Raw genomic sequence first — 27,716 nt, forward strand, 5'->3', positions numbered from 1 at the left:
CCCTCCTCCATGGGTGTCTCAGGGTTCACCTGCTGAGCTATCTCCACAGCCCTGAGCTTCATGGCTCAGAGCGCCTCCTGCTCTTGCAGCAAGTCTCAGAGGCTGAGAACATTCTAGGCCTGGATGAGATTGCACAGAGGCCAGACGCTTCCAGGACTAGGCCTAGATTAGCAGATGGAGATAGTGAGCCTCCCAGATGACAGTTACATCAGGTGAATAAAAGATAATTTTACATAGGCGAAACACTTATCATACTCATAAATAAATAAGTAAATAAATAAAAATTTAAAATATCACGAGTTATAATCGGATGGGGAAAGAATATTTTTAGTAAAGATAATCAAGTTTTAGTGCTTTAAAAAACCATCAGGTCGGGGTTGGGGATTTAGCTCAGTGGTAGAGCGCTTGCCTAGCAAGCGCAAGACCCTGGGTTCGGTCCCCAGCTCCGAAAAAAAGAAAAGGAAAAAAAAAAAAAACCATAGGTCAGGCACATGCACACACGTACATGCACACATATACAATCCCAGAGACCTTGAGGAGGTTGCTGTTTTCCTTCTGTTTTGGGAAATAGAGTTTCTCTGTGTAGCTCTAGCTGTCCTCAGACTCAGAGATTTGCCTGCCTCTGCCTCCTGAGTGCTGGGACAACAGGTGTGCACCGCCACCACCAGGCTCTGAATTTTTAATCTGTAGGGTCAGGCAGATTCATTTACTCAGGCGTTCCACTTAGGGGCCAGCTTTACCCACCTAAAACTTGGTTTTATACCAGTTATGAGGACTCAGGGTTCATCCCCAAAAACTTATCTTCCTTACTCATAAGTTTAGAGCATTTTGTTTAAGACAGGATCTTACTACATAGACCGGGCTGGACCTGAACTCTTGCTTTACCCTCTAGCGTGCTGGGATCACAAATGTGTGTCACTCATAGAAGCTTATGAGAGGAGAGGAGGTGAAGGAGGACAAGGAGTGTTGGGGATGGGTTCCAATGCTTTGAATTAATCCGGCCCCCCAAATTGGGAATCCACTCATCCGAACACTGAAGGTCTTTGTCGCAAATAGGTTTTGGTCAGTCAATAAAGAGCCAACGGCTAATGGCTCAGCAGATTGGCTGAAGAGGGACCTTTAGATTTGCACAGGCTAGGAACTGGGAGAAGATCCTGTCTCAGAGCAGTAAAGGATGGTGCTGGGGATGTGGCTCAGTGGCTAAGAGGCCTCTTCCAGAAGACCTGAGTTTGACTCCTGGCATCCACATGTTGGGCAGTTTATAACCACCTATAACTCCAGTTCCAGAGGATATGGTACTCTCTGTACCATACCTCTGTAGGCACCTGGCACACACACCATGTAAGCAGAACACTCAAGGAAAAAGGAAAAGGGCTGGGATGTTAGTGCGATGCAGACAATAGTAGCTTGGTGTTCAGAAGACCCTGAGTTCCACCCCTATCATCTTACCAAAACAAAACAGGAAACACTGTAAAAACCTACTTGGTCTTGATGGAGAAATGTTACATTTAAATTTTCTCCACTGGTACCAGGGTAACATATTAAATATGTAAGATCTTATCTATCTGGGTTCCATTACAGAACCTGTTTAAAATATTCTCTAAATATCGAGAGGGAAGAGGGCTAGCGAGGCATGGTGCCTGTTATCCCAGCACTCAGGAGACCAAGGCAGGAGGGCTTCCATGAGCTTAAAGCCAGAATTGAGTAGATGGTGAGTACATGCTGTCCTGGACCTCAGGAAACCCTGCCTCAACAACAGAAACAACCAAAGACCTCGAACTTAGCGTAGATGAACATTTAAGCTCCCTCCGTGGAGGGAAAGGTAGATTATTTTACAAGTAGTGACCAAGTACCTAGGCAGGAAAAAACAACTGAGACCTAGAGTTCTTAGAAGAGAGGAGTAAGCCAAAGACTGTGTGTAAGGCAAACAAACTGAAAAAGATGTTTTGTTTTGAGACAAAGTCTCCTGGCTGGCCTGGAACTCACTATGTAGACCACACTGGCTCCTAATTCAGAGAGAACTACTTGATTCTGCTTCCCAAATGCTGGGATTAAAGGTGTGTACCACCACCCCAGCCTCCTACCTTGCTTGCTATCTATTATATATCTATTTATAGACAGTCTCATGTAGTCCAGAATGGCCTTGAACTCACTAAGTAGCTGACAATTGCTCTTAAATTCTTTATCCTCCTGCCTCTACTGCTAAAGTGGTTATAATTGTAGAGGTTATAATTGTAGGTGTAGACCACCGTGCCTGGCCTTTTCTGGCATTACAAAAAAAAAAATCAGAGTCAACAAAGTTGTTATGATACCACCTCGATTTTAACTCGCCTTCTCACCCCTCAGAAGTGATGAAGAGCGGAGTCTGGTGGTCCCTGTCTGCAATCCTACTCATCTGGAGGCGGGGCAGGAAGGTTCAGAGTTAGGGGCCAGCCTGGGCTACACAGCGAGTTTCAAGTCAGTGTCAGTTTCAGGGTGAGCCTTATCTCAGAAACACACACGAGTAAATAAATGAAGCCTGGAGTGGCTATGCATCTCATCCCAGTTTTGGCGGAGAGGAACAGGTCAGTCTTGTAGAAAGGTTCTGGGAGAGATGCAGCCTCAAGAGAACAGGAGAAAGACACCTGACCTCCTCCTCCGTCCTCTATTTGCCAAGGGCAACACATGCATGCTCACACACGGTCCCCTAGTGCTCTACATATACACTCCTTCTGCCTTCAGCTCTCAAACAAAATTACAAGCAGGTACCACCACAGCCCACTTCCCTTTGTGGTCTTAAACCTCCTTCCTGCTGCAGATCCTTAATCAGAGCATGTTACAGTGTACGATCTGGGGCTGGAGAGAAGGCTCAGTGATTAAGCAGTTGCTGGTTTTCCCAGAGGGCCCGGGTCTCCCGCCCAGCACTCCCACTGTAGCTCACAACTGATGTAATCCCATTCTCAGGAGATCCAACATCCTCTTTGAGCACAGGTACACACGTAGCCCAGATACACATGCATACAAAATACCCATACACATAAAATAAAAGTATATATAATGAGCATGTGTCTGATGAACATAAAAATCTAGGTAGAGAAGGAAAGCATTTGACATCAGTTATATTCCAGTAAACAATATGTACAATAACTATGCCTACCTGGCAAGCTGGATCAGCCTATAGGCAACATACTTGCGGGACAGATACCCTAGCCGAACTGTATCTATATGAAGCAATTCGATGATGAGATTCTTGGCAACTGTGAGATATTGTTCAGGGAGTCCAGAAGTTTGTGCAGCCTGATTTAATGTGACCAGATTCTTCCTCTGAGCCTCCACATCAATGACATATCTGTCCTCAGAGTGCTGATCAGTGAAAGGGGGCACCATCATCTTGGCTTCTCTGGTACCAGAAACAGGGGTTGGTGTCCAGGGCTTGTCTATCGGGGGGAGCTGTGGTTTCTGGCTCTTTTCAGAAGGTAAGATCTGTTGTGTTTGGGGGAGTTGAGTGGTGAGAGACGGTAGTGGTATTCCAGGCTTCTCTCTGGAAAGGGCTTTCTCACCAGTGAGAGGGGACTGTGACCGTGGTATCCTGGAGCTGGTGACATAAGGCTGAAATATTCCAAATGGTTGCATGTCAAAAGAACCTTGGAGTACTTGAGTTTGTTCTGAAGTGTCAGAAACCTTAGGTACTTGGGTCTTCTCGATAGGGAAAGGAGCCGGAGAGGCCTCAAAACCCAGAGCAACACCCGGAAGAGCTCTCGCTGACTTAGGTTTTAGAGGTTTGGCTTCTGAACTTCTCTGAGTGGTTGAAGAGGGGGGAATTCTCTGAGATCTTCCAGGGGTTGGGAGGGCCTCTGCTGTGGAGGGATGCAGCGGGAAGGAGGAGCTTATTGGTACCAACCCTTGCATGGGAATGGTCCACGATGGCTCTTGCCATTCAGGGGCAGGAGAGGGAGCTTGCTCACGGAAGGCAGGAGGCTGGAAGAGGGAGGTTCTGGAAACCAGGAGCTCCTTCTGGGCAGCAGTGTCTCCAGAAACAAGTCCTGGCGCCTCTCCAGAGGTGGGTGGGACTCTAGACGCAGGAGGTGTTCGGTGGGGGAAGTAGGGTTCTGATACTAGAGGTGGCCAAGTGTCTTTTGGTTTGAAGAAGTGCTTAGGGCCCAGAGGAGGCCCTGGAGTGGGAGGAGCCCCAGGTGCTAGGAGCTGTCTACTGGAAGGAGGGACTTCTTCTGGTCCTTGGACCTGTGCGGGAACGCCTTGGCCCCTGTCTGCAAGAGTCTGTCTGTAGGGAGGAGACATCCGTGGCTTCTCAGAGTCTGGAAGAATACTCACTCCTAGGCTTGTCGTAAGGGGAAATGGGGCTTGAGTGAGAGGAGGCCAGTCAGTGGAAGGAACCAATGCGGCAGGCCTTTCCAAGGTAAAAGGAGTGCGAAATGCCTGAACTGACTGACGAGCAGTAGCTCCCAGTGCTTGCAGATGCTTAGCAGTAATGTTTGATGCCGCTTGAACCCTTTCTGGTGTGACTAAAGTCTCCCATCTCCAAGCCATTGCCTCAGTGAGAGCATCTTCTAATGCTGCCACCTGCTCAGAGGTGAGGGTGACCGCTGCTGCCTGCATTTGTTCATAGGTAAAAGTGAGACCCAAGTTCCAGGCTTTCTGGAGACTGATGGTGAATACCAGTGTCTTTGTGAGCCCTGGAGCAAGCTGGTCCTGCCATGGTGGGGCCTGCCTGGGTCTGAGGGGAGGCTGCTTTGCCTGGGCAGGCTCAAATGCCTGGGTCTGCCTGGGAAGGAGGGGAGAGATCCCCACTGCTGTGTCCTGTCTCTTTGTAAGTGGAACTCCAAGTCCCTGGGACAGTTGAGTAGTTAGTGGGATTCCAATTGTCTGGGTCTGTTTAGAAGCGACAGCTGGCTTTGGCATTTGGACAGACTCAGAGATAAGTCTTTGGGTTCCCAGGGCTTCAAGTTGCTTCACAGAAAAACGGCTCCTTAGTGCTTCTGCTTGTTTATGAGTTAATGGAACATCCAAATCCTGGGATTTCCTGAGAGAAAGAATACCTTGTGCCTGGGCATTATCGGGGATGAGAGCAATCCCCAGGGCCAGGGCCTGCTCAGGAGTGAGAGCGACCCCCAGGCCCTGGGCCTGCTCTGGGGTGAGAGTGATCCTCTGGGCCTTGGCCTGCTGAGGTGTGAGTGCGACCCCCAGAGCCTGGGCCTGCTCAGGGGTCAGACTGGTCCTCCGTGCCTTGGCCTGCTCAGGGGTGAAAGTGATCCCCAGGGCCTGGGCCTGCTCAGGGGTCAAACCAATCTTCATTACCTTGGCTTGAGTAGTAGTAAGAGTGATCCCCAATTTCCAGGCCTGCTTTGGGGTGAGATAAATTCCCAAGGACTGGGTTTCCTTAGGGAAGAAACTGGTACTCAAGGCCTGAACTTGCTCAGGGGTCAGACCTAAACTTTCTTTGCCAGGCTCAGGGGAAGGAGTTATTCCCAAGGCTTTAGCCTGCCCAGGGGAAGGAGTTATTCCCAAGGTTTTAGCCTGCCCAGGGGAAGGAGTTATTCCCAAGGCTTTAGCCTGCCCAGGGGAAGGAGTTATTCCCAAGGCCTCAGTCTGCTTAGGGGAAGGAGTTATTCCCAAGGCCTCAGCCTGCTTAGGGGAAGGAGTTATTCCCAAGGCTTTAGCCTGCCCAGGGGAAGGAGTTATTCCCAAGGCCGCAGCCTGCCCAGGGGAAGGAGTTATTCCCAAGGCTTTAGCCTGCCCAGGGGAAGGAGTTATTCCCAAGGTTTTAGCCTGTCCAGGGGAAGGAGTTATTCCCAAGGCTTTAGCCTGCCCAGGGGAAGGAGTTATTCCCAAGGCCTCAGCCTGCTTAGGGGAAGGAGTTATTCCCAAGGCCTCAGCCTGCTTAGGGGAAGGAGTTATTCCCAAGGCTTTAGCCTGCCCAGGGGAAGGAGTTATTCCCAAGGCTTTAGCCTGCCCAGGGGAAGGAGTTATTCCCAAGGCTTTAGCCCGCCTAGGAGTAGGAGCTATTCTCAAGGCCTTAGCCTGCCTTGGGGTAGGAGCTATTCCCAAGGCCTCAGCCTGCTCAGGGGTAGGAGCTATTCCCAAGGCCTCAGCCTGCCGTGGGGAAGGAGTTATACCCAAGCCCTCAGCCTGCCTTGGGGAAGGAGTTATTCCCAAGGCCTCAGCCTGCCTTGGGGAAGGAGTTATTCTCAAGGCCTCAGCCTGCCGTGGGGTAGGAGCTACTCCCAAGGCCTCAGCCTGCCCAGGGGTAGGAGCTATTCCCAAGGCCTCAGCCTGCCCAGGGGAAAGAGTTATTCCCAAGGCCTCAGCCTGTTCAGAGGTGAGAGTGAGTCCTAAGTCCTCAGCCTGCCGAAGGGTCAGATTAATCCTCTGGGCCTTGGCCTGCTCAACTGTGAGAATGATGCCCAGAGATTGGGCTTGCTCAGGGCTAAGACTGATCTTCATTGTCTTGGCCTGCTCAGGGCTGAGTTTGATACCCAGAGCTTGGGCCTGCTGAGGGGTGAGATAAATCTTCTGTGCCTTGGCCTGCTGAGGGGTGAGAGTGAGCCCCAGAGCTTGGGCCTGCTCAGGACTAAGACTGATCTCCTGTTCTTTAGGAATGAGATAAACCCCTAGGTCCTGGGCCTGCTCAGGGGTGAGAGTGAGTCCCAAGTCCTCAGCCTGCTGAAGGGTCAGATTAATTTTCTGGGCCTTGGCCTGCTCAACTGTAAGAATGATGCCCAGAGATTGGGCTTGCTCAGGGCTAAGACTGATCTTCATTGTCTTGGCCTGCTCAGAGCTGAGTTTGATACCCAGAGCTTGGGCCTGCTGAGGGGTGAGATAAATCTTCTGTGCCTTGGCCTGCTGAGGGGTGAGAGTGAGCCCCAGAGCTTGGGCCTGCTCAGGACTAAGACTGATCTCCTGTTCTTTAGGAATGAGAGAAACCCCTAGGTCCTGGGTCTGCTCAGGGGTGAGAGTGAGTCCCAAGTCCTCAGCCTGCTGAAGGGTCAGATTAATCTTCTGGGCCTTGGCCTGCTCAACTGTGAGAATGATGCCCAGAGATTGGGCTTGCTCAGGGCTAAGACTGATCTTCATTGTCTTGGCCTGCTCAGGGCTGAGTTTGATACCCAGAGCTTGGGCCTGCTGAGGGGTGAGATAAATCTTCTCTACTTGAGCCTGCTGAGGGGTGAGAGTGAGCCCCAGAGCTTGGGCCTGCTCAGGACTGAAACTTATCTCCTGTTCTTTAGGAATGAGAGAAACCCCTAGGTCCTGGGCCTGCTCAGGGGTGAGAGTGAGTCCCAAGTCCTCAGCCTGCTGAAGGGTCAGATTAATTTTCTGGGCCTTGGCCTGCTCAACTGTAAGAATGATGCCCAGAGATTGGGCTTGCTCAGGGCTAAGACTGATCTTCATTGTCTTGGCCTGCTCAGGGCTGAGTCTGATACCCAGAGCTTGGGCCTGCTGAGGGTTGAGATAAATCTTCTCTACTTGAGCCTGCTGAGGGGTGAGAGTGAGCCCCAGAGCTTGGGCCTGCTCAGGACTGAAACTTATCTCCTGTTCTTTAGGAATGAGAGAAACCCCTAGGTCCTGGGCCTGCTCAGGGGTGAGAGTGAGTCCCAAGTCCTCAGCCTGCTGAAGGGTCAGATTAATCTTCTGGGCCTTGGCCTGCTCAACTGTGAGAATGATGCCCAGAGATTGGGCTTGCTCAGGGCTAAGACTGATCTTCATTGTCTTGGCCTGCTCAGGGCTAAGTCTGATACCCAGAGCTTGGGCCTGCTGAGGGTTGAGATAAATCTTCTCTACTTGAGCCTGCTGAGGGGTGAGAGTGAGCCCCAGAGCTTGGGCCTGCTCAGGACTGAAACTTATCTCCTGTTCTTTAGTAATGAGAGAAACCCCTAGGTCCTGGGCCTGCTCAGGGGTGAGAGTGAGTCCCAAGTCCTCAGCCTGCTGAAGGGTCAGATTAATCTTCTGGGCCTTGGCCTGCTCAACTGTGAGAATGATGCCCAGAGATTGGGCTTGCTCAGGGCTAAGACTGATCTTCATTGTCTTGGCCTGCTCTGGGCTGAGTTTGATACCCAGAGCTTGGGCCTGCTGAGGGGTGAGATAAATCTTCTGTGCCTTGGCCTGCTGAGGGGTGAGAGTGAGCCCCAGAGCTTGGGCCTGCTCAGGACTAAGACTGATCTCCTGTTCTTTAGGAATGAGAGAAACCCCTAGGTCCTGGGCCTGCTCAGGGGTGAGAGTGAGTCCCAAGTCCTCAGCCTCCCATGGGATAGGAGTTATTCCCAAGGGCTCAGCCTGCCTAGGAGTAGGAGCTACTCCCAAGGCCTTAGCCTGCCTAGGAGTAGGAGCTATTCTCAAGGCCTTAGCCTGCCGTTTGGAAGGAGCTACTCCCAAGGCTTTAGCCTGCCCAGGGGTAGGAGTTATTCCCAAGGCCTCAGCCTGCCCAGGGGAAGGAGTTATTCCCAAGGCCTCAGCCTGCCGTGGGGAAGGAGTTATTCCCAAGGCCTCAGCCTGCCTAGGAGTAGGAGCTATTCCCAAGGCCTCAGCCTGCTCAGGGGTAGGAGCTATTCCCAAGGCCTCAGCCTGCTCAGGAGTAGGAGCTATTCCCAAGGCCTCAGCCTGCCTAGGAGTAGGAGCTATTCCCAAGGCCTCAGCCTCCCATGGGGTAGGAGTTATTCCCAAGGCCTCAGCCTCCCATGGGGTAGGAGTTATTCCCAAGGCCTCAGCCTGCCCAGGGGAAGGAGTTATTCCCAAGGCCTCAGCCTGCCGTGGGGAAGGAGTTATTCCCAAGGCCTCAGCCTGCTCAGAGGTGAGAGTGAGTCCCAAGTCCTCAGCCTGCCGAAGGGTCAGATTAATCCTCTGGGCCTTGGCCTGCTCAACTGTAAGAATGATGCCCAAATCTTGGGCCTGCTCAGAGGTAAGACTGAACCCCCGTGTCTTGGCCTGCTCAGGGCTGAGTTTGATACCCAGAGCTTGGGCCTGCTGAGGGGTGAGATAAATCTTCTGTGCCTTGGCCTGCTGAGGGGTGAGAGTGAGCCCCAGAGCTTGGGCCTGCTCAGGACTAAGACTGATCTCCTGTTCTTTAGGTATGAGATAAACCCCTAGGTCCTGGGTCTGCTCAGGGGTGAGAGTGAGTCCCAAGTCCTCAGCCTGCTGAAGGGTCAGATTAATCTTCTGGGCCTTGGCCTGCTCAACTGTGAGAATGATGCCCAGAGATTGGGCTTGCTCAGGGCTAAGACTGATCTTCATTGTCTTGGCCTGCTCAGGGCTGAGTTTGATACCCAGAGCTTGGGCCTGCTGAGGGTTGAGATAAATCTTCTCTACTTGAGCCTGCTGAGGGGTGAGAGTGAGCCCCAGAGCTTGGGCCTGCTCAGGACTGAAACTTATCTCCTGTTCTTTAGGAATGAGAGAAACCCCTAGGTCCTGGGCCTGCTCAGGGGTGAGAGTGAGTCCCAAGTCCTCAGCCTGCTGAAGGGTCAGATTAATCTTCTGGGCCTTGGCCTGCTCAACTGTGAGAATGATGCCCAGAGATTGGGCTTGCTCAGGGCTAAGACTGATCTTCATTGTCTTGGCCTGCTCAGGGCTGAGTCTGATACCCAGAGCTTGGGCATGCTGAGGGGTGAGATAAATCTTCTCTACTTGAGCCTGCTGAGGGGTGAGAGTGAGCCCCAGAGCTTGGGCCTGCTCAGGACTGAAACTTATCTCCCGTTCTTTAGGAATGAGAGAAATCCCTAGGTCCTGGGCCTGCTCAGGGGTGAGAGTTATTCCCAAGTCCTCAGCCTGCTGAGGGGTCAGACTGACCCTCTGTGCCTTGGCCTGGTCAAGTGTGAGAGTGAGGCCTAGTGAGTGGGCCTCCTCAGGCGTAAGACTGATATTCAGTGTCTTGGCCTGCTCAGGGTTGAGAATGATACCCAGAGCTTGGGCCTGCGGAGCAGTCAGATAAATCTTCTGTACCTGAGCCTGCTGAGGGGTGAGAGTGAGCCCGAGAGCTTGGGCCTGCTGGGGACTAAGACTGATCTGCTGTCGTTTGGGAATGAGATAAACCCCTAGGTCCTGGGCCTGCTCAGGGGTGAGAGTGAGTCCCAAGTCCTCAGCCTGCTGAGGGGTCAGATTAATCCTCTGGGCCTTGGCCTGCTCAACTGTGAGAATGATGCCCAGAGAATGGGCCTGCTCAGGGGTAAGACTGATCTTCAGTGTCTCGGCCTGGTCAGGGCTGAGTCTGATACCCAGAGCTTGGGCCTGCAGAGGGGTGAAATAAATCTTCTGTACTTGAGCCTGCTGAGGGGTAATAGTAAGCCCAAGAGCTTCGGCCTGCTGGGGACTAAGACTGATCTCCTGTTGTTTGGGAATGAGAGAAATCCCCAGGTTTTGGATCTCCTCAGGGGTGAGAGTGATCGGTGGTGGGGTCGGGGTGATACCCAGGGCTTCTGTCTGCTCAGGGGCGAGAGTGATCGGCTGAGGGGTCGGGATGATACCCAGGGCCTGGGCCTGCTCAGGGTCGAGAGTGATCGGCTCAGGGGTAGAAGTAATACCCAGGGCCTGGACCTGCTCAGGGGAAAGAGTAATTGGCTGAGGGGTCGGGGTGATACCCAGAGCTTCTGTCTGCTCAGGGGCAAGAGTGATTGGTGGTGGGGTCGGAGTGATAGCCAGGGCCTGGGCCTGCTCAGGGGAGAGAGTGATCGGCTGAGGGGTCGGGGTGATACCCAGGGCCTGGACCTGCTCAGGGTAGAGAGTGATCGGCTGAGGCGTTGGGGTGATACCCAGGGCCTGAGTCTGTTCAGGAGTGAGAGTGGTCATCTGAGGGGTAGGAGTGATACCCAGAGCCTTGGCCTGTTGAGGGCTCAGACTGACCTGCTCATCAATGAGATTGATCGCCAGGACCCGGGCCTGCTCAGGGGAGAGAGTGATCGGCTGAGGGGTTGGGGTGATACCCAGGGCCTGGGTCTGATCAGGGGTGAAAGTTATTGGCTGAGGGGTTGGGGTGATACCCAGGGCCTGAGTCTGCTTCGGGCTCAGACTGACTGACTGAGTCTTGACCTGCTCAGCAGTGAGAGCGATTGCCAGGGCCTGGTTCTGCTTAGGGGTGAGAGTGACTGGCTGAGGGGTCGGGGTGATACCCAGGGCCTGGGCCTGCTCAGGGGTGAAAGTGATTGGCTGAAGAGTAGGAGTGACACTTAGGACCTGGGCCTGCTCAGGGGTGAAAGTGATCGGCTGAGGGGTCAGGGTGATACCCAGGGCCTGGGTCTGCTCAGGGGCGTGAGTGATCGGATGAGGGGTCGGGGTGATACCCGGGGCCTGGGCCTGCTCAGGGGTGAAAGTGATTGGCTGAGGGGTCGGGGTGATACCCAGGGCCTGGGTCTGCTCAGGGGCGCGAGTGATCGGCTGAGGGGTCGGGGTGATACCCGGGGCCTGGGCCTGCTCAGGGGCGCGAGTGATCGGCTGAGGGATCCGGGTGATACCCGGGGCCTGGGTCTGCTCAGGGTAGAGAGTGGTCGGCTGAGGAGTCGGGGTGATACCCGGGGCCTGGGCCTGCTCAGGGGAGAGAGTGATCGGCTGAGGGGTCGGGGTGATACCCGGGGCCTGGGCCTGCTCAGGGGAGAGTGTGATCGGCTGAGGCGTTGGGGTGATACCCAGGGCCTGAGTCTGTTCAGGAGTGAGAGTGGTCATCTGAGGGGTAGGAGTGATACCCAGAGCCTTGGCCTGTTGAGGGCTCAGACCGACCTGCTCATCAATGAGATTGATCGCCAGGACCCGGGCCTGCTCAGGGGAGAGAGTGATCGGCTGAGGGGTCGGGGTGATACCCGGGGCCTGGGCCTGCTCAGGGGCGCGAGTGATCTGCTGAGGGGTCGGGGTGATACCCGGGGCCTGGGCCTGCTCAGGGGAGAGAGTGATCGGCTGAGGGGTTGGGGTGATACCCGGGGCCTGGGCCTGCTCAGGGTAGAGAGTGATCGGCTGAGGCGTTGGGGTGATACCCAGGGCCTGAGTCTGTTCAGGAGTGAGAGTGGTCATCTGAGGGGTAGGAGTGATACCCAGAGCCTTGGCCTGTTGAGGGCTCAGACTGACCTGCTCATCAATGAGATTGATCGCCAGGACCCGGGCCTGCTCAGGGTTGAAAGTGATCGGCTGAGGGGTCGGGGTGATACCCGGGGCCTGGGTCTGCTCAGGGGCGCGAGTGATCGGCTGAGGGGTCGGGGTGATACCCGGGGCCTGGGCCTGCTCAGGGGCACGAGTGATCGGCTGAGGGGTCCGGGTGATACCCGGGGCCTGGGCCTGCTCAGGGGCGCGAGTGATCGGCTGAGGGATCCGGGTGATACCCGGGGCCTCGGCCTGCTCAGGGGCGCGAGTGATCGGCTGAGGGGTCCGGGTGATACCCGGGGCCTCGGCCTGCTCAGGGGCGCGAGTGATCGGCTGAGGGGTCGGGGTGATACCCGGGGCCTGGGCCTGCTCAGGGGCGCGAGTGATCCGCTGAGGGGTCGGGGTGATACCCGGGGCCTGGGCCTGCTCAGGGGCGCGAGTGATCCGCTGAGGGGTCCGGGTGATACCCGGGGCCTGGGTCTGCTCAGGGGCGCGAGTGATCGGCTGAGGGGTCCGGGTGATACCCGGGGCCTGGGTCTGCTCAGGGGCGTGAGTGATCGGCTGAGGGGTCGGGGTGATACCCGGGGCCTGGGCCTGCTCAGGGGTGAAAGTGATCGGCTGAGGGGTCGGGGTGATACCCGGGGCCTGGGTCTGCTCAGGGGCGCGAGTGATCGGCTGAGGCGTTGGGGTGATACCCGGGGCCTGGGCCTGCTCAGGGGCACGAGTGATCGGCTGAGAGTTCGGGGTGATACCCGGGGCCTGGGCCTGCTCAGGGGCGCGAGTGATCGGCTGAGGCGTTGGGGTGATACCCGGGGCCTGGGCCTGCTCAGGGGCGCGAGTGATCGGCTGAGGGGTTGGGGTGATACCCGGGGCCTGGGCCTGCTCAGGGTAGAGAGTGATCGGCTGAGGAGTCGGGGTGATACCCGGGGCCTGGGCCTGCTCAGGGTAGAGAGTGATCGGCTGAGGCATTGGAGTGATACCCAGGGCCTGAGTCTGTTCAGGAGTGAGAGTGGTCATCTGAGGGGTAGGAGTGATACCCAGAGCCTTGGCCTGTTGAGGGCTCAGACTGACCTGCTCATCAATGAGATTGATCGCCAGGACCCGGGCCTGCTCAGGGGAGAGAGTGATCGGCTGAGGGGTCGGGGTGATACCCGGGGCCTGGGCCTGCTCAGGGGCGAGAGTGATCGGCTGAGGGGTCGGGGTGATACCCGGGGCCTGGGCCTGCTCAGGGTAGAGAGTGATCAGCTGAGGCGTTGGGGTGATACCCAGGGCCTGAGTCTGTTCAGGAGTGAGAGTGGTCATCTGAGGGGTAGGAGTGATACCCAGAGCCTTGGCCTGTTGAGGGCTCAGACTGACCTGCTCATCAATGAGATTGATCGCCAGGACCCGGGCCTGCTCAGGGTTGAAAGTGATCGGCTGAGGGGTCGGGGTGATACCCGGGGCCTGGGTCTGCTCAGGGGCGCGAGTGATCGGCTGAGGGGTCGGGGTGATACCCGGGGCCTGGGTCTGCTCAGGGGCGTGAGTGATCGGCTGAGGGGTTGGGGTGATACCCGGGGCCTGGGCCTGCTCAGGGGCCCGAGTGATCGGCTGAGGGGTCGGGGTGATACCCGGGACCTGGGTCTGCTCAGGGTAGAGAGTGATCGGCTGAGGTGTTGGGGTGATACCCAGGGCCTGGGCCTGCTCAGGGTAGAGAGTGATCGGCTGAGGGGTCAGAGAGAGCCCCAGGACCTCAGCCTGCTCAGGTGCATGAATGATAGGCTGAGGGGTCAGAGAGAGCCCCAGGACCTCAGCCTGCTCAGGTGCATGAATGATAGGCTGAGGGGTCAGAGAGAGCCCCAGGACCTCAGCCTGCTCCGGGGTGAGATTAATTCTTTGTGCTTCAGCCTGCTGAGCGGTGAGAGTGGCTTCCAGGGCCTGGGACTGTTGCGGGATCAGACTGACCCTCTGTGCCTTGGTCTGCTCAGGGGTGAGGGTGATTCCCAGGGCCTTAGCCTGCTGAAGGTCGAGAGTGAGTCCCAGGATCTGGGCCTGCTGAGGAGTCAGACTAAGTCTCTCTTCTTGGTACTGCTCAGGAGTGAGCATGATCCCAAGGGCCCGAGCCTGCTCGTGAGTCAGACTGATCCTCTGGGCCTTAGTCTGCTCAGAGGTAAGAGTGATGCCTAGGGCCTGGGTCTGCTGAGGGGTGAGAGTGATCCGTGGCCCCTTGTCTTGCTCAGGGATGAGAGTGATTTCTTGTTCCAGGGTCTGCTTGGAGGTGAGAATCCTATCTTTTACTTGAACCTCCTGGGAGGGGAGAACTGTTCTTTGGGTGCCTGTGACCCCAGGTATCTGTTCAGTAGTCACTTGGGAGATTCGCACTGCCTGGGGTTCTTCTGCTGTGAGAGAGCCCTTTGGAGTCTGTGTTGGCTCAAGAGTCCTAGGAACCATCAGCTTAGTCCCCAAGTGCTGCTCCTGCCCTGCTATGAAAGCAGTCTCTAATTCTACAGTGTGTTCACCAGTAAGAGGACCCGTCAAAGGTTGTGCCTGCTCGGGGGTGAGGGATGCTCCTGAAAGCTTAGCTATGTCATGGCCCGCCATCTCCACCTGCTCAAGAACATGCATTGGGGGGGGCTTCGCAGAAAGAAGGGAGGCCCTGGAAGAGAAGGGAGACAGTTTGGGCTGCTCTTCCTCGGCGGCCCCCATTGCACCAGGCTCCACAGGGAGCACCTGCACCTGACTTCTCTGCGATTTTGGGGTCTTCATTGGCGACTTAGGAATTAAACTTATCGAGGATTGTCTGGTGGCTTTCAATATGTCCAGATGACTCCGCTCCCTCTTCCTCAGCTTCTCAGCATCTTCCGCATCTCTCCCCAGACGGTCCTGAACCTGGCTGGCAACTGGTGCTTTGAATGCTTGTCCCCACGTCTCCAGCAGCTGTGCTCTGTCCTTCGGCTTCAGTCTTGGCTCCTCCTTCCCTGCCCCCGCCTCCACCCCTTGCTGCTCCTTTGTCCTTTTGAATGTGGACTCACTGTCTATCTCTTCTAGTAGCATCAGGACCAGTTTCCTAATTGGTGGGTCTGTGATCTCACTGAGGAGAACTCTGCCGACTTCAGACTTGGCGCTGCCTGCCCCCTGCTTAGGAAGCATCCGGGGTGTACCCAGCGCCACCTTTGACGGTTTCTTGGCCTTCTCTTTAAGTTGTGCCCTTTTCTCATCCTTGTATGTCCTCAAGGCTGCGGTCACAGTCTCTGCCACTCTTTGGAAATATTCCTCCATTTGATCCCTTATGATGTTTAATTTTTCAACTTCCGTTCTTCCCAGTGACAACTCCTCTTTCCGTATACTCTTTGGATCAAAAGCCTTTCCTATGTTACTACTCTTCTCTCTCAGGAAAGCCAGGATGGCCCTTTGAAATGATTCTAGACTGCCCTGCTCACTTTCTTCGGGGGTTTCTGAAGTCCCCTTAGGGGTCTTAGCTTTACCAGATTGTTTTGCAGAGGCTAACACTCCGGTTTTTGCTGCTACTTTTTTCCACTTTGTTTCCGGTTTTTGTACCTCTGGGGAACTCTCAGTTTGCATCAGTTCTACCTCACTCTTGGCATCTTTGTCTGGTAACTTCAGGGTGGACTCTCTACTCCCTGGCGAGCCTGGGCTGCTCCGAAGCAGCTGCTCCGATTTCCCCTTCCCGAGTTGTTCCCACAGGACACTCGGTGTGCCTTTGACTTCCTGGGCCTTCTGTTTACTTGGTTTCTTCTTTTCCATTGCTTTTGGAATAGCAAGCTGACCAGTTCTCTTTTCCGCCGTTTCCAGATTTATGTCTGAGGTCTCAGCCGTCAGTGGTAGGCCTTTGAGTTTCTTCTGGTCCTGGGTCATCACAGCTCTGTCCTCGGCTTGCTGCATATCTGCAGCCAGGGCCACTTCACCCCCAGATGGTTCCCACTTTACTGTGGTGCTTTTAGCCCCCTTCTTCTGGGAGTCATCAGTCTGTTCCTCACTGCCAGCCTCCTCCCTGTGGACATCTCTGCTGACGTACGGGACCTGCAGAGGCAGCGTAACCATCGTCCTCAAGGTCGGAGCTGAGGGATGTATCGGGCGTCCGAGATAGTTTTTGACGCGAATAAGTTGGTCACATTTTTCTTCGGATTCTCTAAGTTTCTCCTGAAGCATCTCGTTCTCTTCAATGAGTTCTTGGATGACTTGCTGGGAGTTGTCTGTATCTTTCTCTGTCCCTTGGTCTTCGTGGAGAAACGGCCTGGCAACTCGAAAGCTCACGAGTCTGAGCTCTTCGTTGACGGTATTCAAGGCCTTGGAGAGATTGAGCAGCGTCGCAGACATGTATTTAATGGCATTGTTCTCCAGCTTGCTGAACATGGAGGTACTGATGAGCTCCTGCAGCATGCTTTGGATCTCTGTAACCTTCGCATTTAGGCCAATCTGGTCGGAAATCATCTGATCTGGCCTTAAAGCCTGCGCCGTGGCAGGCCGCTTTATAGCCCGGTCTTTCCACGCTTTCCAGAGAGTGCCTCTGGCCACTGGAAGGAAAACATAAAAGAAAACATTGCAGTTGTCTCTCTCTTATGTCATTCTGTGCCTGCGTTTAAGCCAAAGACACTTGGCCCCAACTCACGGGTACTTACAGGATAAACATTCATCGGAAAAGTTTACTAGTATTGGATTTAATTTATAGTTATTAGCCAATGACGAGAGAGAGAGAGAGAGAGAGAGAGAGAGAGAGAGAGAGAGAGAGAAAGGCCATTGATGGATGTGTAGTAAAATACCCATGACCTCACTTTAGCATGGATAATATCTAAGTTAAATACAGAAGATGCACGAGAAAATAACTTATGTAGATACTCCAGCCCTACAAGGACAGCAGCTGTGCTCTCCTTGCCCAAACTATAGGCCACAGATATAGACCTTTCACTGAAGATTGTGCTACACAAAAGAAAGGGGAGAAAGTAATGGCTTAAAAAAGGGGGGGGGGGCTGGAGAGATGGCTCAGTGGTTAAGAGCACTGACTGCTCTTCCAGAGGTCCTGAGTTCAATTCCCAGCAACCACACGGTGGCTCACAACCATCTGTAACGGGATCCCATGCACTCTTTGGGTATGTGTCTGAAGACAGCTGCAGAGTACTTATAAAAATAAAAATAAATCTTAAAAAAAAAAAGAAGCACATTTCACATTCCCATGAAGAGATGAAACATACAGAGATCCTCCTGCCTCTTACCTCCCGAGTGCTGGCAGTAAAGGCGTGTGCTACCACTACCCAACTAATATTGGCTTCTTAAATCTTTTTAAGATAGTTTAAAGACATATTTTTAAAAGCTTTATTTTGTGTGTGCAGGTATATGTGTGTATGAGCATGTGTGTATGAGTATCCATGGAAGACAGAAGAGGACATCAGAGCCCCTGCAGCTGGAACTATGCACACTGCGGCCCTGTGAGCACTCTGGAGATCAGGCAGTGCTCTTCCCCACTGAACTGTCCTCCCTGGACACTAATACAAGACAATAATGAGGGGAAACAATGCAACAGCATATAAGAACTCTGCTTTTCCCCCCTTAAAACCTAAAACTGCTCTAAAAAAAAAAAAGAAAAAAAAAAGAAAAGAAAGTCCATCTAAAAGGAAATGATGACATTTCCAAATAAAAGCTGAATTTTATTTTACTTTTCCTGACACCCTTGCTTTCTAAGACCAGATACTGGACCAGCACCTTCATGGCAGCTCATAACTGTTTATAACTCCAGTTTCAGGGTGTTCAACACCATCTCTGGCCTCTGAGGACACCAGGTACACATGTGGTATAGAGACACACATGCAGGCAAAATATCCCTACACGTAGAATAAAAATAAGTAAATCTTTACGAAAAAAGAGAGACCAAAAATGACTTCTAGATCAGAAGGAAATGGCACTGATGGGTAAGTCAAACTCACAAGAAGAAATAAAAAACACTGATATACGCAGGTCTCCTAACTCATCTAAAAACCAGTGTAGCTTTGTCTACGATGATGCAGCAAGATATCACAGGGCTGTGGCTTGTAAACCACAGGAGGTTTGTCCCTCGGAGTTCCCGTGGCGGGGAATCCAAGGTTGAGGTGTGGGTGCGCTCAGCATTGATGAAGACCTGCTCTTCCTCCATCGATGGCTGAGGTGGTGTCGTCGTCGCTGTTTTGTTTTGGAACTCTTTGGAGTCTTTTGTTGTACTTGTTCTGTTCTGCTTTCTTCTGAGACAGGGTCTTGCTGTGTTACTCTGATGGGCCTGGACCCTGCTAAGTAGTCAGACTGGCCACAAACTTGGACTGCCCTCCTGCCTCAGCCTTCTGAGTGGTGGGATTATGGGCATGTGCTCCCATTCTGGAGTCTTTTGTTTTAAACCAGGGCTAAGTGGGGTGGGGGTGGCCTGGAGAGATGGTTTAGTGGTTAGGAACACTGACCTCCCAGTGGACTGAGAGTTTGATCCCCAGCACCCACACAGTGGCAGCAGCTTATACCCTTCCTTCTATGAACTCCAGTGTCAGGGCTTCTGATGCCTGCCGTCTTCTGGCCTCCACAGGCACTACAAGCACATGGTACACGAACAGGCAAAACACCCATACACATAAGAATAAGTAGATAAATTTTAAGAAAGAGTAAACAGCATTTGGCCTTTGCCCACATGACCCAATTGTGTTCCCAGAAGCCTCTTGATATTTAGATGTAGATCCTGGTATTTAGGGTTTTTTTTTCCCCACGTGAGTTTTGGGCCCCACAAATATCCAGCAATAATTATAGAACAATAATTATAAAACTATATTGTTAGGCCAGGTGTGGTGGCACTCACCTTTAACCCCAGCACTCAGGAAACAGAGGCACGAGAATCTCTGTGAGTTTGAGGATAGCTTGGTCTACACAGTAAGCTCCAGGACAGCAAGAGCTACTTAGAACTGGTCTCAAAAAAGATCAAACAAGGGGCTGGAGAGATGGCTCAGTGGTTAAGAGCACCGACTGCTCTTCCAGAGGTCATGAGTTCAATTCCCAGCAATCACATGGTGGCTCACGACCATCTGTAATGGGGTCTGGTGTGTCTGAAGACAGCTACAGTGTATTCGTATTCATTAAATAAATATCTTAAAAAATCAAACAGACCAACCCATAAAACCCGTCTTGTTGGGAGGTAGAGAGATGGATCAGCAGTTAAGAAATCACTGTTCTCTACAAAACCTAAGTTCAGTTCCCGGCATCCATACCCGGCAGTTTGCAACCACCTGTTTAACTCCAGGGACCTGTTTGCTTGCCTCTGGGCTTTATGGGTGCTACACTCGTGCTCACAAACGGACACACGACTAAATTAATCTTTTAAAATATTACATCGCTGAACTTCTGACTATGTTCTGACTATGAGATGGGGGGGTCTCTATAACTTCGAGACCAGTCTCATCTACAGAGTGGGTTCCAAGACAGTCAGGGGTACCCAGAGAAAACATGTCTTGAAAAATAAATAAAAGGAAAGGATTTGCAGAGATGCTCCGATGTTAAAAGCACTAGCTGGTACTGGTTTCAGTTCCCAGGATGCACATGGAGCTCACAGTAATTCATAACCCCAGTTCTAGTTGATCTCCACCGGCAAGCATGTGGTGGCGAACAGACATACATGAGGGCAAACACCCATTCACATATGAAAAGAATGAAAAGCTTATAGACATATAAAAGATGAACCGGACGTGGTGCTATACAGTTGTAATTCCAGGACTTGGGAGGTAGTGAAGGAAGATTAGGGGTTCAAGGTCACCTTTAGCTACCTAGGAAGTTCAAGGCCAGCTTGGGCTACTTGAAACTCTATGTTAATAAAACAAACAAACAAACAAACAAACCAACCCCACCAGATGCAAAGGGGAAGCCCCCCAAGCAGGTATGAAAGTGGCTGCGAGCGGGTTGCTTAGCCGCCGTACTTCTGGGTGAAATGCTTCTGTAAATCCCCAGGGGACATCTCCTCACATGAACCGCCAGCCTGGGTGGCCAAAGAGTGTCAGGTGTTGATGATGTGGAAACGCTAGAGCCTTCCTCCACCTCAGACAGAAATGGAAAACACCACAGCCACTTTACAAAACAGATTTGCTGTAGGATCAAGCAGATGATCTTGTTTCTAAGGACTGTACATGCATACACACAAAGCCATGTGCCTCACAGACACTCACACGGGTTACTACAGCAACATTATTCAGAAAAGCCAAACGTGAGAACATTCAAATATCCACCAACAGGTGAACAGGACAAAAGAAGAAGCGGTATCTGAGACAACTCATTGAAGGCTAACAGAGAGGATTGGGTTACCACTGTGTGCTACAATGTTGCAGGCAGGCAGAACAGACCACCATGACAGGAAGATGTAGTAACTCACTTCTATCATCTTAGTCTCCAGAAGGCTGTGACAGGAGAATCTCAAATTCCAGGCCAGCCCCAATTACACAGCAAGACTCTGTCTCAACAAAACAAAAACCGGCATGTGGGGCAAGTAGGGCAGTCATAAGAACTGGTAAGGCTGGGTGAGCTCAAACCCTGGGAATCTCAAAGATGTGAGAACCACAGGAGTAGAACTGCTCCTCACCTGCCTCTGTACCTGCTCTGGAACAAGTAACCACAACACACAGATGAGAGGACTGTGGGCACGTGGCATAGCACCAGCAGTCCTCCCCCATGCAAATAAAGCAGCACTCACATCTCAGCCAAGAGGAAACATCTACCCCTAAATCCCACCCACTCTCCAAGGTTCATGTATTCCCTGTCCACAGGTAATAAAGGACACAAGTTATTTCACTGAGGATGGAGGACCATCTAAGAGTGGCTGTTTTTACTGAGTTGTAACATCTGGGGAAAGAGCTCTCTCTCTCCCAAAGCATTCACAGCTAGATCTTGGACCCGCTTGGGTGGTCGGGCTCTTGCTGCCTGCAGAGGCTCACATCAGAGCAGCTGCACATTCCTCAGCCTCTGCTTGCAGCTGTAGCTGATGAGAGATCCAGGACCCTGGCTGTCTGCCCTGCACAGGCGGCCCAAACCTTTCTACTTCTCTTCTAAGAGCTCCTATGCTCCGGCATTCCTGGTCCTGGTTCTGCTTTGCCCTCCTTAGTCTGATGCCCCAGAGGGAAACAGGTGGACAGTGGAACACACCCATATATAATATGATTGTTTATAGAAAATAACCAAAATAAATTTATTGAGACAAAATAGATGGTTGTCCATGACCGTGGATAAGAAGAAAGATGGACTGCACAAGAGCACAGATCTTTTTGGATAGCGGAAATGCTTTAAAATTGTACTACCATGGGCTGTGGGTGTGGCTTGCCTCAAAAACATGAGGCTCTGAGGTCAACCCCCATCATCACAGCCAAGGGGATCTCCCCACAGCAACTGTGAATTTACAGAAATATTGGAGCACTTGATACACGTACATTTTATGGGATGCAAATTATACCTCAATACATCTTTGTCTATTATGTGTATGAAAATTTCGTCTACATATATGTTTGGGCACCATGTGCACACAGTACCCAAAGAAGCCAAAAAAAAAAAAAAAAAGGCATTGTTTCCCACTGGGACCAGAGCTACAGATGGTTGTGAGCCACCATGTGGGTTCTGGGAATGTTACCCAGGTCCTCTGGAAAAACACCCAGTGCTCTTGATCACAGAGCCTTCTCCCCGAGTAGAACTATATTTTGATAAAATGTTAAACTCCATCCCCGAGTATCACAAAGTGCACTTACCTGACTTTTTCTTTAGCCTCTTCCTTTCTTCGAGGAGGAATAAGATCATTCGGATCATGGAATCCACATTATTGTTGATGCTCTTCAGCATTTCCGGCATCAACTCCACCTTGGCGATCCAGTGGTAGTGCTCATCCATGTTGATGGCGCCCACCTCAGACAGAACAAAATCTTGGAGAATAAAAGAAAACCATTTTACAGAGGAAACAAAGGAATTATATCCATCTAGGCTTACGAAAATTTGTAACTACACAACTTGGCTCCATCCGGGAACAGTTATCTTGTATTTTCCTGAGCCCTTTTCCCTTTTTTAGGAAGAGACTTGGAATAGAAACCCGGTTAAATCAGTAAGTTATGAAGATATAACCGAGGTTCAAAGGCCTCAAGTTTGTTTCCCTCGCACTGCTGGGTCTTCCTCCTTGATGCGGCTAGGCCCCCCGATTTAACTTCCCCATCTTTCCTTAGCTGTGCTCCTTCCCACGGGATGCTTCCGGATACTTACTCCATTCTTCCAGCCAGGACAGAGTCTTGGAGAGAGCCCTTTCTCTTATGTCAGCATTCTTCACACAAGTGGCAATCTTTTCTAAGAAAACCTTTCTCGTCTTTTTCTGGACTTCCGAGATGGAGACCTTCCTCCCAGGGGACAGGCTGTCAATATTATACCGGGTCATTATCAGCTGCACGTTGGTCATAATTCCACTCAGCTTTGTAATAACATCCTGGGAAAAGAAGGAACCGAGTACTGGTTTGAAAACAGGGTTGGGACACGTTTACTCTAAGGATGTCGGGACAGATAAAATAGAATTTTAATAAATTCCCAAAGTCTCGTGTGTGGGGTGTGGAGGAGGTCAACCTCGTGAAGGAAAAAGCGAGATGGAGAGCGAGGCGCCCCAGGCCCTGGCGACCCCTTGCGGCATTAGATCTAAGATGCAGCGATGAGACAGCAAAAAAGAGCCGAGGCCAGGAAGGTGGCTGCTTCCCCTATTTCCACGGAAGTCCTCACAGGTGAACTGTCACTGCTGTCCCCACTCCTAAGTTACCTCATTAAGCAGGGTTTTTATTGGAACATGATGTGGTGAGATACGATTAGCCAATGGTCTAGGGCTTGGGATTGGCTCGAACACCATACATAAATTTATGGGCCAGGCATTAAACTCAGGTCTGCACCCTGATGCTGATCTCCCGGATCTGCGGTCCAGGGATTCGTCACGTGACTCCATCACCGATCACCCCCCTCTTCAGTCCTGTTCCCTCAGTCTCCTTAGTTAACCTCAGCTTTTGGGTGACTGGCCATGAGAACTGTGAGCCCTAGGCCAGCCTGGGCAATGTAGGGAGACCCTCCCATGTCAGAAGCAAATGAAGTGTTGCTGCCGTGGCTTTATTATGAGTCCTAGATTTTCTCTCATTTAAAAAAAAATAAAGGGGTTGGGGATTTAGCTCAGTGGTAGAGCGCTTGCCTAGGAAGCGCAAGGCCCTGGGTTCGGTCCCCTGCTCCGAAAAATAGAACCAAAAAAAAAAAAAAAAAAAAAAAAAAAGCGTATTAGGTCAGACCTGGTGGACCATGCTTGCAGTCCTAGCACTAAGGAGTTACCAGCAAGAATTCAAAGCCAGCCCTAAGCTACATAGGAAGTCTGAGGCTTATCTGGGCTACATGAGACCCTTTATCGACAGCTCTTTCAATAAAAAGCTTTTGAAGCTTTGGTCACCAAGCAAGACTATGATGAAATGGAAAGATCCCTGAGTTTTAAGCTGGCCCCGGGCACTAACTGGAGCTCGTTTGTTAAAATAGCATCTGCTGTCACTAACACCTCCAAACTGCCTCTGCTTGCTTCATCTATAAAACAAGACTGCTCACGGCAAGGCGTGAGCTGCTTCCTTTTGATGGGAGTGCGCATTAAGTCAGGGCCTTTGCAGGCCCTACCAGTAAACTGGGTGTGCTTGGAATCCCAACGTGAGGAGCACAGAGGCAGAAGGATCAGAAATTCAGGAAGTTTGAGGCTAGCTGGGCTATAAAAGACCCTCTCTCGAACAAACAAACATGGAAACACTGGGGACACATTTGATTGTCAGAATTATCAGAAAGATAATCTTTTTTTTTTACAGATTTATTCATTTATTATATATAAGTACACTGTAGCTGTCTTCAGATACACCAGAAGAGGGCATCAGATCCCATTACAGATGGTTGTGAGCCACCATGTGGTTGCTGGGAATTGAACTCAGGACCTCTGGAAGGAAGAGCAGTCCGGTGCTCTTAACAGCTGAGCCATCGCTCAAGCCCCCAACTAGCATCTTCTAAAAGGTACTGAGGTGTGTGTGTGTTGGGGGGAGGGGGGATGTTGGTGAAATGGCTCAACCTGGAGAGATGCTTGCTGCCAAACCTGACCATCAAGAGTTCTGTGCTCAGAGCCTACCAAGGGGCAGGAGAGAACTGACTCCAGGAGGTTATCCTTTGATGTCCACATGGTGTGGTGCCATAGGATATGAACACACACACACACACACACACACACACATACACCTCATAAATTTTTAATTTCCAAGTGATTCTCACAGTTCTAAAACACCATGGCACAGCACCTGTGCTGATTAGCTGTTTGTCACCTTGACACAAGCTAGGGTCATCTGTGTCTTAGGGTTACTATTGCTGTGATCATACACCACAACCAAAGTAACTGGGAAAGAGAAGGTCTATTTTCCTCTCAGCCCCATGTAACAGTTCCCCATCATAAGGAGTGCTGGCTGATCTCATGTAAGCATTTTCTCATCTGAGGCTCCCTCCCTCCTCTCTGATGACTCCAGCTTGTGTCAAGTAGTCTCTGGGAAGAGAGAACACGACTGAGAAAATGCCCCAATCAGACTTGTCCCATGCAAGCCTTAGGGACATTTTTCTGATTAAGGGAGGGCCCTGTCCTCTGGGTGAGACCAGTCCGGGAAGGTGTTCCTGAGTTCTATAAGAAAGTCAGGTGATGGAGCCAATAGATAGCTTTTCTCCAGGTTCGGCCTTGAGCTCCCGCTGCGGCTTTCCCTGATGAGGGCTGTAACCTGAAAGCCAAATAAACCCTCCCCTCCCCAAGTCACCTCTTGCTTATGGTCTTTATCTCAGCAAAAGGAAAGCAAACTAGAGACTGGAGGGGGCTCAGCAATTAAGAGCACTGGATGTTCTTCCACGGAACCAGGGTTCAATTCCCAGCACCCACATGGCAGCTCACAACTGTAACTCCAAGATCTGACACCCTCATGTGGACACACACATGCAGGCAAAACACCAAATACAGGCCCATAAGACAGAAAAGCAGACTCACTGGTGCCAATAATCGAGCATCACCAACAGCGTTGCTACAAAAAAGCTGAATTTGCATCCAGCTGTCTGTAGCCTTCACACTTTTCTAATTTAACCTGACATGAAGTCCATCCATCTCAAGTTAAATTTGACCTGGGACTTCAACACCGAGAAGCATGAAATCGTAACTAATTTTTTGTTTACTCACATCCACATTAACCTTAAAGTATGACTATAGTCAGCAGAACATTCATGAATATAACTCTGAAGGAATCCAATGTGGAAAGCATTCTAACAGCAGCTGTAGGGACTCATGCCTGCCTGTAATCCCAGCAGCTCCTGGCAGAGGAAACCGAAGGCAGGAGAATCAGTTCAGGGTCACCCCTGGCTGCTTAGTGAGTTCAAGGCCAGCCAGAGCCACATAAAATTCTGACTTAATGAAACAAAAATAAGGTGGGGCTTTGTTTTTGTTTGTTTGTTTTGAGACGGGGTTTCTTTGTGTAGCCCCCCCACCCCACCCCCTTCCTTGCTGTCCTGGAACTCACTCTGTAGATGAAGCTGGCCTTGAACTCTGCCTGCCTCTGTCTCCTGAGTGCTGGGACTGAATGTGTGCATGGCCACCACCTGGCACAAAAATAAGGTATTTTGGAAAGCGCAGCAGGGGCTTAGAGAGTACGGCTACGGAAGCGGGAGAATCCACATCACCGCAGAGCGTGGCTCACCTAAGCCTATAATCCCAAGGCAGAGGAGCAGAACTAGGCAGTCCTAGGAACCCAGTGGCCAGACATCTTAGCTGAAATAGTAACCTGATTTGGTGGGAAGAGACTGTCTCAAATCAATTGGTGTATGTGTATGTATGTATGTATGTATGTATGTATGTATGTATGAATATGTGTATGTGTATGGTGGGTGTATGGTGGGCGTATGGGTGTATATGTGCATATGTGTGTGTATGTATGTATATATATATGTACATATGTGTGAGTGTTACTATACTTCTTGAAAATAGAGAGGAGACCATGAAAAGGAGGGGAAAGAGGTCCTTTTCAGGGGAGGGGAAAAAAAGACGGTCATGGAATACTTGTGACATGGGTGGAAATGGACGGAGGTCAGATGACAGCAGACCTTGTGGACTAGGCAGTCTTCTCTAGTGGAACTGGCCTTAAAGAATGAATCTACAGGACAAAGGGTCAGAATAGCTTATAGTCCAGCTAGGCCAACAATGGCTGTCAACCAAAGCTAGTGCCATGAATCCAGGCATTGTTCAGTCCACAAAGCTAGATGTCTTAGCTGGTCTTCAGCATATGCCAGAATCCTGAAGTAGCTGCCCGTAAGCCGGGGGGTGGGGTGGTGGGAGTGGTGGGAGTGGACGGGGTGTGGTATGGTAGTGCACACCTTTAATCCCAGCACTTGGGAGTTAGAAGCCGGCAGCTCTCTTGTGAGTTCAATGCCAGCCTAGTTTACAGAGTGACTTCCAGGGCAGCCAGGGTCACACAGAGAAATGCTGTCTTGAAAAACAAAGCCAAAAGGAAAATGAGAAGGAAAAACAAACAAACCGGAAACCCTTCACAAGTGTACCCAGCCACTTGGGTTTTAGTTGATTTCAGATGTCAGACTAAAAACCAAGAACAGCCACCACACTCAGCGTGCATAAATTGTTGGGTTTGATTCTCCAGCACCACTTAAAATTGGCCGGGGTGGCACATGCCTATAACTCCAGCAACTAGGAAGTGGAAGCTGGAGGATTGGGAGCTCAAGGTTAGCCTTGGTTACAGTGGAATTTGAGATTAGCCTGAGCTAATTTAGATCCTGTCTGAAAAGAAAAACAAAAACAAAATAAGCTAGGTGTGATGATGCACTTCTTAGATCCCAGCATCTGAGAGACAAAAGCAGGCAGATCTCTGTGATTCTGGGCTAGTCTGGTCTACACAGAGAATTCCAGACCAGCCAAGGATACATGGTAAGAGCCTGTCTAAAAACAAGAGTAATAGTGTTTATTCTCAAATAGGTATGGTGGTGACATATATCTATAATTTCAGCATTTGGAAGGTGAAGGCAGGAAGAGTTTCAATTCAAGGCCAGTTCCAACTACATAGGAGTTCTATGACAGCCTGAGTTACATAGAGAGGCCCTGTCTCAAAACATAAACAATAAATCAAGCCCCTTGTTAGATCATTAAAATGTGCTGGGCAGCGGTGGTACACAGCTTATTCCCAGCACTCAGGTGACACAGGCAGGTGAATCTCTGAGGCCAGCCTGGTCCTATATGGCCATATTGGTTTTCATCAAAGGAAATCAGGACAGGGACTCAAACTCCAGGAACCTGGAGGCAGGAACTGGTTCACATGGAGGGATGCTGCCTATTGATTTGCTCCCCATGGCTTGCTCTGTCTACTTTCCTACAGACCCCAGGGACCAACAGCCCAGGAATGATGACCAGGACCAGGACCCGCTCCCATCAACCACTAATTAAGATGATGCCCTACAGGCTTGCCTACAGCATTTTCCTAACCGAAGTTTCCGTCTCACAGATGACTTTAGCTTGTTTCAAGATGATATAAAACTATAAAGCATGCCGACAAACAAGACAATTCTGAAGAACTCTCTGGGAAAAGCAGGTGTGCCCGTTTTATTTATTTATTTATTTATTTATTTATTTACGTTTT

The 27,716-nt window shown here is 51.2% G+C and overlaps 1 protein-coding gene and 1 long non-coding RNA gene across 6 annotated transcripts in view; one reads left to right on the plus strand and one right to left on the minus strand.

Moving 5' to 3' along the window:
* LOC102549417 (uncharacterized) overlaps positions 1-27,716 on the plus strand; it is a 51,029-nt gene that overhangs the window by 22,161 nt on the left and 1,152 nt on the right. For 3 of the 4 annotated variants that reach the window (XR_015626026.1, XR_015626029.1, XR_015626028.1), the window contains 2 exons: positions 23,871-24,069; positions 27,456-27,668. This is a non-coding gene — a long non-coding RNA (uncharacterized LOC102549417). The remainder of the gene's footprint in view (positions 1-23,870; positions 24,070-27,455; positions 27,669-27,716) is intronic. The other variant, XR_015626030.1, reaches the window with a different exon arrangement.
* The window catches only part of Fam186a (family with sequence similarity 186 member A), a 55,868-nt gene that overhangs the window by 16,752 nt on the left and 11,400 nt on the right, over positions 1-27,716 (minus strand). Inside the window, exons 1-5 of one of the 2 annotated variants that reach the window (XM_087555254.1) lie at positions 22,270-22,539; positions 21,768-21,938; positions 6,220-16,559; positions 5,037-5,265; positions 4,176-4,261 (exon numbers count right to left, since the gene is read on the minus strand). In XM_087555254.1, coding sequence (XP_087411380.1) covers positions 4,176-4,261; positions 5,037-5,265; positions 6,220-16,559; positions 21,768-21,938; positions 22,270-22,459 — 11,016 coding nt within the window. In that variant the 5' untranslated portion in view covers positions 22,460-22,539. 2 annotated transcript variants of the gene reach the window in all.

The sequence above is a fragment of the Rattus norvegicus genome, chromosome 7 (assembly GCF_021556685.1).
Source record: "Rattus norvegicus strain SHRSP/BbbUtx chromosome 7, alternate assembly SHRSP_T2T, whole genome shotgun sequence".
Classification (NCBI taxonomy): Eukaryota; Metazoa; Chordata; class Mammalia; order Rodentia; family Muridae; genus Rattus; species Rattus norvegicus.